At 38.0% G+C, this 13095-nt stretch overlaps 1 protein-coding gene across 2 annotated transcripts in view; it reads right to left on the reverse strand.

Annotated features, from left to right (window-relative positions):
- Positions 1-1708: 1708 nt before the first annotated feature.
- The window catches only part of MED13 (mediator complex subunit 13), a 339306-nt gene continuing 327919 nt past the window's right edge, over positions 1709-13095 (reverse strand). For both annotated transcript variants that reach the window (XM_030185828.1, XM_030185830.1), the window contains 2 exons: positions 11563-11663; positions 1709-6533 (listed from right to left, as the gene is read on the reverse strand). In XM_030185828.1, coding sequence (XP_030041688.1) covers positions 6401-6533; positions 11563-11663 — 234 coding nt within the window. In that variant the 3' untranslated portion in view covers positions 1709-6400. The remainder of the gene's footprint in view (positions 6534-11562; positions 11664-13095) is intronic.

Raw genomic sequence — 13095 nt, forward strand, 5'->3', positions numbered from 1 at the left:
TGCCCAATGTCCTAAGGAGGAGCAGTAGGATCCAAACCCTGGTTTCTTTAGTTCTCCGCTATCTGCTCTAAACAGAATTATTCCAGTTATAGAAGGGTCCTTTAACAAGGCTATATGCATCTTTTCCACTACCTCCCTGTGCATAGGGAAGGTGGCCTCTTCTGAAGCTCTCTTGTAGTTTTGGTCACAGTTGTGTAACTGAAATAACTTCTTTTTGTCCCAGAAACTAAGCCTGGTGCATTTTAGCCTTGTAAAATAATCTCTCTCTTTTATGGACTGTTTATTTTCTTATGGCAGATCTTGAGGCTTCAGCAATTCACCCTAGAACCACTCCTCTGCATAAACATACATGTGTGTTATCTAAGAGCAAGTATGCGTGTTAGAGGGATCAGTGAAACTTAGGGAATGGGGAAATGGAGACTGCAGTTTCTCTAGCGTATGACATACTTTTAGAGGGTTTGTCAGGGGGTAGGGAATGCTGTTCAATTAATGCATCTACATTACTACACACCAGTTGGTTAGCGCAGGAAGATCGTTAGCCTTTATCGCCAGTTTATCTGGGTGGCGGTAAGTGCTCATGTTGTAAATTTTTTTTAATGGCATCATTAGTGCAGTAAAATTAACCTCAGCACATGAGAAAAACCCAACTGATCCAGACTGCCCATTGTCAGACAGGATTGCTGTGGTCAGTAGAAATTTGTCTAATTGAGCCTGAATTTTATATTATACAAAAAAAATAAAAAGAACATAGAAGAGAAGCAGCTTCTAAAGCCTTTCCTAAATTATTAGCATTCTCAACTGGTCTACTTACTACACAATATTCCTTGTAGTCTGTCACTGTGTTGGTTCAGTAAATGATACCTAGGAATATGTTGCCTTAAAAGTACTTGCACGCAAGTCCCTTCTTGCTGGAATTTATTTTGCATAGTTATAGCCCACGTATCAATATATTTTCAGTGCTGATTTCTCATCTACCTGAATTTGGCTCCTTACAGACAAGTTGTCCATCTAGTCTATTTCTATATGTTTAGCCTGTTAAGTGAGAAGCAGTCTCCATTACAAGTAGATGTACAGTATAATATTAACAGCAACTACTTTAAAATCAGGAAAAGCAGACAAACCTACAAGAAATTTATATTCAAACAATTTTGCAAGCACAGTGCTTGCTCTAGGAATGCCTGAGAACATTTACAAATTAAATATTCAAAATTTGTTAAATGACAGATACAAATATGCTTTGAAAGTCATCCAATCAAAACTATTAGACATTCTCCTCACTATTGCTCAACGGCATATTTTGCAAAACTGGAAAAATGCACAGTTGCTGAATATTCATTTCTGGTGGAATACAGTCCTGCAGCATCAGAAGTTTGAGCTCGCCATGGCTGCAAAAAGTCAGATGATAGTATCTAAGAAACAAATTTGGTCTATTTTGGACAACTACCTCCAAACTATTCAGGCCACACCTTAAACCAGTACAAAGGACTTATTTGTTAAACACCTGGATGCTTTCCCCTCCTTTTTTCTCTTCTTTCCTTTCCCACCTGTTGTGTTTCTTGCTTCCTATGTTTTTCCATCATTGTTTTCCTGTTATTTGTATTCTTGGAAATTAATAAAATATTTGGAAGAAAAACAAAAAAAGGACAGAACAATCCATCACCTTCTACTATACTCTAATGCAATGAGACAACACAATCAAGGATTCATGAATAATTTATTCCATTTGAAATTATTTTTCTTTAAAGTATAAACCTTTTCATTTCTTCCATCACAATTTGTACAACTCAGAGCATATGGCATTCAACAGCAGAAGTATTTGCTACTGCTTTTTTTTTTTCTGTGACACTTTTAAAATAAAAATAGAACCGTGGCACTTTAAATCACTGCTGAAAAATTCTAATATGAACCTGTTTTCCAGTAGAGGATGAGGTTAACAGGTCTGATAATGGCATCATGAGCTGCAGGTTAAAGTTCCTGCAATCCAGTTTAGTTGAAAACTAAAATACATGCTTGAAAAATGAACCAGGGGCTTATTTTCAAAGTCCCAAATCCATTTTCTTGTAAGTGAAATCCTACTCCATTGAAAAGAAAATGGATAAATCAATTTTAATTTGAAGATATACAATTATCTTTACTATTTAAACCATCAAAACAATTAGAACGGGGGGTGTCTTCCTTTTTAGGGCCTAAAACATAAGCACACACACTTATTAAATTTCCAGGAGTAAACTAAGCCAAAGCAATACAGTTTTATCAACTAAAATATTTTTCCTCAAGAAACTTTATGCACATTAACAGACTAATTCACTGCTAAACACTTGTAAATGAGGTGGCAACATTTCAAAACCTCCTTTGGTCTGCTGTTACCTGAAGTAATGCATAAACGTAACATGGCAGTGTCCAAACAGTACTTCATTAGTTCATTTCATATGTTACTAATGAGCAGTTATAAAAAGTTAATGTAAAGCAAAGAGAAATATTGCAACACAATGAACCTGTAATACACGGACATGCAAATTCAATTGTAGTTATGAACTAAAAAATTCAATAAGAGCTCAAATCAGGCATTTTCTGTATTTGACAGGATTGGGGTTGAAGAGATTTTTAAAACAAAACCAGAAGAAAGGCCAAGGTACCAAAGTGCAAATCTCTTCAACAAAAGGGGGTAATGCATGTAAATACATGCAAAATGCCCAGAAATGCATAAAAATACCATAATGTCAATTCTTACAAGTTTTTACACACATTGCACCTTTTTTCTTTCAAAAATAAATAAAAAATGCTGCCAGTTGCTTTAGTATATACAAAACCTTTACTATAAGGAGCCGCTGCAGCACAAAAGTATGTTTGCAAAGTAACATTTAATCCAAAGGCATGTTACCCAGCTGATTTGCATGGGTAGCTAACTTTTGTGCAAAATGGCCAAAAAATCTCCCACAGAAAATACTATAGGTCAATGTATCTGACCCTGAGTTTGAAATGGGCACACAGAATTCTTGTTTGCAGCAGTTGTGGAGTACACTCAGATTAAAAAGGTTTGAAACAATTTTATTTTGTGATTCAAGCATGTCGTGTAATTCAGTTCATTGTGCAAGCTAGTCTTTTCAAAAACAGCACAGGGTTTAAAAGTCAATTCAAACAAGTACTGTATGAACTCAAGCCAAATGCAGAATAATTTGCAAAAAGAGTACAAGAGTCTACCTATATTACAAATATTCATGATATGTGCACAGAGTTTTCTAAGGTACGGTTTTTAAACCAATACTGTTATAAGTAGTGTTTTAGCTACTTTGGCAGCTGTTTGTAAAGGACACACTGAGTATTCAAAGGCTGAGCGGGGTTATGAGTGGTAAAGGATAGAAAATTTAGCAATTCTGCTTAGAATCAAATTATTTGCCCATTTTCTGGCTTAATTGCTTTCTAGTTTCATCTTATTCCTGGGTTTCCTTTCTGACTTTATAAAAATACCTTTCTGAAATACAAAGATAGTGCACATTATTGGAATGCCTTTTTTCAGTGTTGTGTCTGAACTTTGCATGTATTGGTATGTCATTTGTTTGGGATTCTAATTCAAAAGAATTCCATATTGCTCGTATTCGTATATTCAGAAAAGGCAAACTAGTAAGGAAGTAAAACAAAGGGGAATTAATGACAGAGGTCAGCTGGCTATTAAATGTAAAAAAAACATTGGCTAGTGATAATCACAGCTTCATCTGTTTAAAGTAACAGCTGGTAGCTGTCATGTGTATTTGCAGCTGTTAAATCACTGTTTGGATTACTACAAACCAGACCTACACATTTTCATGTAAATATTTAAAAAAAAAAAAACCTTATACAGAAAACCAAATCCAAATTTACTACATGCTATTTTGTATAATCAAAATGTGTCTCTATATTGATACATTTTATCTTAAAATACTGTGATGTCTGATCTCTGATTCTGTAAACTGGTAACAAAAGTTCTAAAGCTTCCTTTAATGCACACTAAATCAACATTTACAAATATCCAAAGTTAAGTTAACAGCACTTAAAGAGCTTGCTGGAATCCCATTTGGTCAATAGATTCTACTGAATAGTGCACAGGATGCTGGGGCAATTTAGCAATTTCGAGTAGAAACAGAAATGTCTAATAATGAAAGTAATATTATTTTAATGAATGCACCTTTCTAACTTTAGTATTAATCTTCAGTACTTTTGGTATTGGGTGATACTACGAGGACGCTGCCAATCTAGTTCATGAATGCTAATAAAATAAATCCATCTTAAAATAATCAGAGTTTAAGCAAGCCTTAATTACTGCTATTGGTTAGCTAAAAAGTGTGTTTGTGTGTGTTTTTGGGAGGGGGGGGGGTGCGGGTAGGGGGAGGACCTAGTTCATGATTTTCTTAAAGACTTTAGCACCTAATAATAATTTGGAATTCACCAAGTTAAGATCTGTGTGTATACTGTGATCAAAAAAAAAAAGATATTGATTGGGAACTGGACTGCTGGCTTAATGAGGAATCATTAAGATATTAAAATCCTAATAAGTTCCTAACTAAAGTAGTAGGGTAAGCATAGATTAAACAAGAGAAAATACAGGTTTGCTGTACCCAGCAAAAACATGAGATGTGACATTTGAAACATCCACATTAAAAAATATATATATCTACATTGCCATATAAAATGTGCTGATGGTTTGCTGGAACAATCTAAAAATAAAAAACAACTGGAGTCTGAGCTTTAATATCAAAATATGCTGACATTCTGATTGCACCAATATTGTTCTGAAGAAATGAATGAAAACCTGGCACCACTTGTACAGTTTCTTTATACAAAAACAAAAATTGTTAATTTTATATATACAATTCCATGAGGTCATGTGATTCTATATGAAACTGATACTTCAGGTAACCAGTTTCTATTTCCAAAGCCTGAACACCAGCAAGCAATACTGAATTGCATTTTATGAACACCAGCTGCTTTCTGTTGCCCAAGTATTGGCAGCAGGTACACAGACAGAGAAGCTGTACAAGATAAACTTCTTTATGAACACATACTGGGGAATCCAAATTTTAAAGTGGTCAGGAAAAAAAATTCCTTCATGAATTGAATCAAATAAGAATAGCACGATTCAATGAGAATGGGCCTATTTACACCACACTGTTTAAAAACAAAAACACACCAATCTCTGAATATCTATTTGTAAAATGGCAAGAGCTGAGATGTAATTTCAAACTTTGTATGATTTCAGTTTTGCCTGCTCTGTGCTTTGGTGTTCCACCTGGTCAGGCACATCCAGGACACCTCTCACATTTTGTAGTAGACATATTTGATTATCCACCAAGTTGGGCAATAGTGATTTTTTTTCCTCAGCTCCCCCCATGTTTCAGTGTTAAGTGACAAGCAGGCTCATTTTCAAAGCACTTAGCCTCCCAAAGTTCCATAGAAACCTATGGAACTTAGCCTCCCAAAGTGCTTTGAAAATATGCCTCAAGGTCTGAAAAACTAGTCACAGCCCTGAACCAGATTACAAAAATTAAACTGAAGTTTTTATTCATTTTATTTTCACTACAAGCTGACCACAGATGATAGCATTTATATTGCCGTCATGTTGCTTGGTTTGTGAAGGTCTGATATAAAATGCTTTAAGACCGGTACTCCCCCCTTCATTCAATTTATAAACACAGTGAACTTCATTTTACTGTACATATACTCTGCAACTACAGCTTAGCTGTAAATCCCCCACACACAATGGTATGGACATTAACCCCTGCATCCCCATTAAACTGTACATCAAGACAATACAAATTCACTGCCCCCTTCCCACCCACTCCCTTACAAAAAATAATACTCTAAAAGCAAGCTACTGCGACTTTTAATTAAGACGATTACATATATTTTAGACCAATTGCTTTAAAGCAAGAAGGCAGTATAAACCTTCTAGGAATTTTTTTTTATAAAATGTTAAGAAATATAAGACAATTTATACATTTAAAAACTTACAATAAATAAGAGATGCAGGCATTTTTTTGAATATCAATATTAGGTATTATAATCCAATATATCATCTTGATGCTCTGAAACCATATATTGAAACTTCTCATTGTTCCTTTAGTTCTTTTCCAATCCTCATGCTTTTAATGTTCATTGAGCATGACTGGGTACTATTGGTTCATTACTCTTCACAAATACTGTGACTTTAAAGATTTCTTTTTCTCTATATGTTGATATGATTTTCCTCTGATCAAGCTTCATTCTAAAAAGTTTGTGTAGTCAATGAAATATAACAGGGGACTCCGTTCCCCTATGTCAAAACAATATTTGATGAAGTAACAAGAAAATACCCTATCACAAAAGACTCACACCAAGAAGGGCCTGCAGTGAAATCCTATCCCCTTTCCAAGTTCTCCAATGAATATTACAGCATATTCATGATAAAGTTATATAACTGGGTCAGCACCACAAAATGAATGGGTAGACAGGATCGTCTGTCCTGGGTTGCAGGGTCACAGGTCAGCCAGGAGAGTGCATTGTACTGTTCCAAAACAAACCTAAAAAAAAAAAAAAAAAGTACCTTTAAATTGAATTTTATTAAATTTTAGTTATTTTACAAAACTATCTCAATTTGCAAGCGATTGGTCAGGGCAATGCACATATTAAAAGAAAAGTATATATACTGTAAAGTTGAATAATTTCTAATGCTACAAAGCAGAATTATTGTAAATTATGTAATATACATAAAAGGGTAACCTAAAACTCAGCCAAACAGATCAGGTGTAGATTCCTAACTCCAGTTCCTAAGGCTGGCTGGGCCAAAGGGAGCCCCCATCCCATACTACACAGGACAAAGCAGGCAGCCCCTGAGAGCAGAAATGAGAGGTGTTTTGGAGATACAATCTGCTCTCAAGTCACAGGGGGTTATCTACACTATAAATAGTTGGATACTCAGGAAAACACAAACATGATTGTTTTGGAAGTCAAAGGCTTTATAATGGAGAATAAAATTTGTCACTAAAATCAGAGTCAAATACTAGTTAAAAATGTAGTTTTTGTACGAGTAACAAGGCCTACATAACCATCAACATAAAGACAGAATTGGGGGAAGCTGTCATAATGCAGGGAAACAGCACATAACAGTCACACTCATTATCAAGTCATGATTAAATCAACAAAGAATGTGATTTAAAATACTTGATCATTGTCTCTCTTTGGCATTTCTGGGACATAGACAATAGAAGTCCACCCAGCCCTGTCCTTAGTTCCAACTATTGAAGTTGCCCTCAAAGCCCACTCCAACCTATCCAAATACATCTTGTCATTTGAGGGCGATGGACCATAAAATTCTGCCCTGCACTGTCCTCACATTCCAAATTACTGGAGTTTCCGTCGAAGCCCTCTCCAGCCCATCCTAAACTGGATCACCATATATTAGATCCAGACTGTACAAGCTTGCCCAGCACTGGCCTTAGTTCTTCACAGCTGGAGTCACTCGACATGCAAACACATGCAACCATTTAAGTTTTATTTTTTATACCATTCATTTTTTAATTAGAGATCCTCTGTGACCATCCCATGCCTTTTTGAATTCTGTCACCATTTTTCTCTCTCTACCAACTCCCTCAGGAGGTCATTCCAGGCATCAGCCATCTTCTCCGTGAAAACATTTCCTGACAGTCTACCAACCCTGCAACCTCAAGTCATATCCTTTAGTTTTACCATTATCCCTTCTCTGGAAAATATGTATTTCTATATCACCTTTCAAGTATTTAAACATCTATATCTTATCTCCCCGTCCCTCCTCTCCTCTAGGGTATACACATTCAGGTCTTCCAGTCTCTTTTCATACGTCTTTTGGCACAAGCCCCATACCATTTTTGTAGCCTTCCTCTGGACTGTTTCAAATCTTTTTACATCCTTAGCAATATGGTCTCCAAAACTGAACACAATACTCTAAGTGGGGCCTCACCAACGACTTCTACAGGGGCATCAATCCCTCCTTTCTTCTGCTGGTTAAGCCTCTCTCTCTATACAGCCTAGCATCCTTCTGGCTATGGCCACTGCCTTGTCACACTGTTTTGTTGCCTTCAGATCCTAAGATACTATCAACCCCAAGGTCCCTCTTCCTGTCTGCATGATCAGCCTCTCACCTCCTAGCATATGGCTCCCTTGGATTTCTACTCCTTAAGTGCATCACTCTTCACTTCTTTGCATTGAAATCTAATTGCCAAACAGACCATTCTTCTAACTTTTGCAGATCCTTTTTCATGTTTTCCAATCCCTCCGAGGTGTCCACTGTTCCAAATCTTGGTATCATTTGCAAAAAGGTGAACCTTACCTTCTAACCCTTTGTCAACGTCGCTATTGCTGCACAGCTTGTAGCTTAACAAATAATGGTTCAGAAAAACATATGTGCATACTAAGTTGAAACACAGAACTATGGCAGAAGGTTGTAAGAAAAAAGTGCATGTCACTGCAAGCACTCAACAGCACAAAAAGAGAACAAGTTATATACTTGGGTTCTGAAGCAGCTTTGGAATATCCCATTGTGAATTGTTCCCCATCTGGACAAGCCTGATTCCTGGAGCTTTAATGCAGTATAAGTAGAACCATCACACCTAAGTTTTTGCTCTGCGTTACGATTAAGCCAAAGCCAGAAGAAAGGACCTTCTCTGAATGCTCCTCGAGCAAGGGATGAATACCCACAGAGTTGAGGCCCCACTTCCTCTAAGCAGATATAAGGAAAGGTAATTAATTCCTCAGAATGATGTCTTCTCTTAAACACCATTTGTAACTATTGTTTGGCTATCTGTGGTACTCCGACTATATAATGGGGAAGACTTACAGACAAAGACATTTACAGTCTCATTTAAAAACAAAAAAACCCCCACAATGTTGCTACCACAGAGATCGAAGGCAAGGAATTCCAAGGCAAATCATTAAGGGCTCAGCAGCAAGCGAACCCATTGGCCTAGTTAATGGAGTTGCAACCTGCCGACTCTATTGATTTAGTAAAGGAAGAAAACATTTCAGTCCCAAAACTGAGCGGCAGTTCCATGGTTCTGAAGGAAATGGAACTGCCTAGAGGTGTATATGGCAACAATCCTGAGCCCTTCTGCATGACAGAAGACGCTATTCCTGAGTATTTTTTTCCCAAATAGAAAGAACATCGCCTCCCCTGATTTAAGCACCCACCACCAGGTGGATTGCAAAGAGCACGACATACCGATGCATAATGTACTTACCCCAGCAAGGCACTTAGCAAATTACTCCAAAGGAGATACTATTGCTGCACCACATGTATCTCAACTTAAATGGTTCTTTGAAAGTTTCAAGCATAAATAGATGTGCAGAAAAAAAATGATATGTGCATACTAAGCTGAAACAACGAACTATGGCAAAAGGTTGCAAGAAGAAAATAATCAGGAAATACTATTCTGAGCACCCAGGGAAGGTCTGTCAGAGATAGCCTGCAAGCCTAGGACAGTGTCCCAGAGATAGCAAAAATGAAATGGAAAAATCAAGAATATAAAAATTAGGCTTCACATTCGACTGGCATTAACCGAAGCAGTGTTTTGCTTGCAAGGGATAGAATAGTAGCTACCCAAAACTTCTCAACCAGGCTGGAAAAAAAACTCCTTGCCATCTGCAAGGCAAAAGGACAACACAGACAGGGTGAATATGGCTGCTTGTTAGCGAGACAGATTCTGGTGGGAAAAAGCAACATTACTGTTGCTGCCACTCAAAGAAGAAACATTCTGGTACGAGAGACCATCAAAGAGAAAAACTGTAGTCGCTGTGGCAACCACTGCTTGCACTCCTGAAGCTGCCAAATAAGCTGTTGCACATCACCCAAAGCCAGAATAGGAAAAGGAACTCCCTTCAGGCTTGCTTAAAAAAAAAAAAAATCCCAAAACTTCTAAGCGAATTGAGGCAGATACCCTGGAACCACAGATATGAGAAATGCAGTGCTTTCAGCAACCATACAAATTAAAAACGCTCTTGCTAGAAAAAAGGCACTGTGCTGATGCCCGAACTTAAGGAGAGTAGGAGAAAGTATATTTGCAGTTTTCTGAAGGCAAATCTTCAAGCTTCCCAGCAGGAGGGGAATACCTGCTCCAGGTATTCAGTTATGCTTAAAGCCTTTCAAGTAAAGAGCTTCCTGCGCTCAACTGGAATCCAGTTCATGAAATGGTACAGGAACTAGCCTCAGATAAGCAGTTGTCTACCCTCAACCTCAAGAAGCTTCTGAGGGATGGGGAGTGATGGGAAAGATATTTGGAACATAACTCTCAGAGTTTAATTTCTCATGCTAAGAGGCAGTTTAGCTCCACACTACCAGTGACAATTGGGGTTGGAGCTTATCAGGTCCATCCAACCCAGGACCCTGCACAGTGCTGGAGACAGAAAAATGCTGAGCTTCCATGCCTGCACACAGCCCTTAAGAGGCAAATTACAGGGAACTATTTTGTTTTTCTGTTTCCATCCGATGGGTGGCAGACAACACCCACAGGTTCTGGACTGGTCTGTACATGCTATTTTATATATTGTTCACTTCTTTGTGACTACCATGAGGAACAATTCATACAGTTGACAAAACTATACAACTATACAGTTTCAGATGATTTCACCAATGTCTAAATTAAAAACTCAACAGTATTTCAGCATTATGGACCCTATTTATTAAGCATTCCCCTCCCCCTCCCCCCCCCCCCCCCCCCCCCCCCCCCCCCCCCCCCCCCCCCCCCCCCCCGAGACAAAATGAGAGAAACTTTTAGTAAACATGCCCTATATTCATGATTCTAGAACAGGCGTAATTAACAAGTGGTGCCTGTGCAGGAAGAGGTCAGAGTGCAGAAAAAGGTCTTGAAATCTGAAGCTATTTATTAAAACTTTCTAGACAAAGTGAAGGTAATTATTAGGATAGGTTTCAAAGGAATTTGCCCTGGTAACTTAATAGTTAGCTAAGGTAAATTCCTTGGGCTAAAAACGTAATATTCACACATGTATACATATTCAACAACATTATGTACAATTTATGTAGCACTGTAGTTTTAAGTGTAATGTTTTTGGTAGTATAACTGTGTACTAGTGTAATTTTAATGATGTTAGCAATTAGCACTATTAGAACCTACCAGAAACACATATAGCTGTCAGTAGTCTCTCTAGTGAACATGTGGTTTAGGAAGGGAGTGCATAGGTTTCACTGATAAATTAAACAAGTCTGGAAACCAAAAAGGGTGAAGAACCCCTGTTTGACAACTTTTAGGTTGTGCTCCCATCATTAATACTGATGCAGTATTTTTCCATTTTAACCTCAAAATTCCACAATGGGTTATTTCAAAGAAAGGCAATGCTAGATCTGTCATTTAAAAAAAAAAAAAAAACGCTATTGATTTTTTTCACTGGTGTCCTATTCATGCATTGAACTCAGCACTATACAGAAAGTTAAAGAACTGAAGCTGTGCTAAAAAGAAAGCCAGCTCACAGTAAATGGCAGGGATTCAAGTGGTACAAGAGAATGTACACATTGATATACTCTATAAATAGTTCCGCTGCCCTCAACACAGAAGCAGATAATACCTGAGAACATCTGAAGTCTGATTTGAATCAAGTGGGTGGGAGTGTTTACTGTGAAGCAGCTCATCTGATTGCACTGAAGGCACATGTAGGTGCAGAGAGGCCTAAATGAATAAACAGAGGAAAGAACACAGGTTATACTCCATGCAATAGTAAATTTGCAAAGTGTTATTGCTCAAATGTAAATTCCCAGCTGAGCAGGCTCAAGTTACTACTAGTTGGAAATAAGGAAAAGAGAAATGACTATTGTTTGCAGCAAATGTGTGCACTATACACTTAGTGGTCAAATTATTTAGTACAATCCATTGCGTACACTAAATGTGTTATCACTAACATCAAATCTCATTGTAGTTGAGCTGTGACAGAGGAAAGCCAAAGTTCAAATCCTGCCTCTCCCAAAGACACTTCTGTGGCATTAGACAAGTCACTTCAACCTCTAGAACAAGACAGCAAGCCTTCTGAGGCAGGGGACCTACCAACTATGCCTGAATTGTAACTCTTTGGGACATACTAAGCTGAGTACTTTCTTGGTGACCCACGTTGGCCACTTTCAGAGTGAAAGAATTATAGGCTCCATGAGCCTTTGGTCTAACCCTGCACGGCATATTTTATTACGCACACAACTTTGGAAAGGTACATAATTTCATCCAAATTATACCACATTGTCTAGGAAATTTTGAAACTACCTGTAGTATAAAAAAACAAAGGGAGCAGGAAAACAATCCCCCCCCCCCCCCCCCCCCCCAACACAATGGTTTTATAAAAAAGCTGTTCCTGCTTTCGGTTCCCTCACCCTGAAAACTCAACTGCCAAATAATACCTCATATGGGGGTGTGACCTCAGTGCTCAACACCTCCAACAGGGAGGTTTTTTCTCCCAACTAGAAGGCTACATTCAAATTAATCATTGGCCACTATATCCCCAAGTATGAAAAATAGATAAGATGGAGAAAAACACTGCACCATCAACTGCCCTAGGGTGAAAAAGCTCCAATAAAACAAAGGAGTAACTCAATAGTGAGGAAACACTTCTGAAAAATATATTACAGGGGACACAGGTCACAGACTACAAGATCTCTGTGTTAGCACATCCTAGTCCGCCATCTTGGAACACTCCCTGGGAAATCCACTGTCTGTCCTTTTCAATGCTTCTTTAGAGTCAGAAGTGGTCTTGGAGGACTGGAGAAAGGCAGATGTGATCTCTCCACAAAAGAGAAAAAGGAGGAGGTTGGGAAGTATGGGCCAATGAGTCTGACCTCTTTGATGAGTAAATTAATTGAAACTTCTAAAACAGGGAATGAGGGCTTTGGCATTCCAGTGGATTGCAGGACCTGAAATAACATGGTTTTTACTATAGGTAGGTCCTGTCAGACAAATCTGATTAAGGTTCTTTGACTTGATAACTAGACGGACTGAGGGAGAGCACCAGATGTGGTGTACTTATTTTCTGTATAGGTGACTTGTTAGGTATTTATTATTCCACCAATCAGTGCTGTCACTATAAAGCGGTTTACAGACTAACACACAGCCAGACAAG

This window comes from Microcaecilia unicolor, chromosome 13, assembly GCF_901765095.1.
Source record: "Microcaecilia unicolor chromosome 13, aMicUni1.1, whole genome shotgun sequence".
NCBI classification, from domain to species: Eukaryota; Metazoa; Chordata; class Amphibia; order Gymnophiona; family Siphonopidae; genus Microcaecilia; species Microcaecilia unicolor.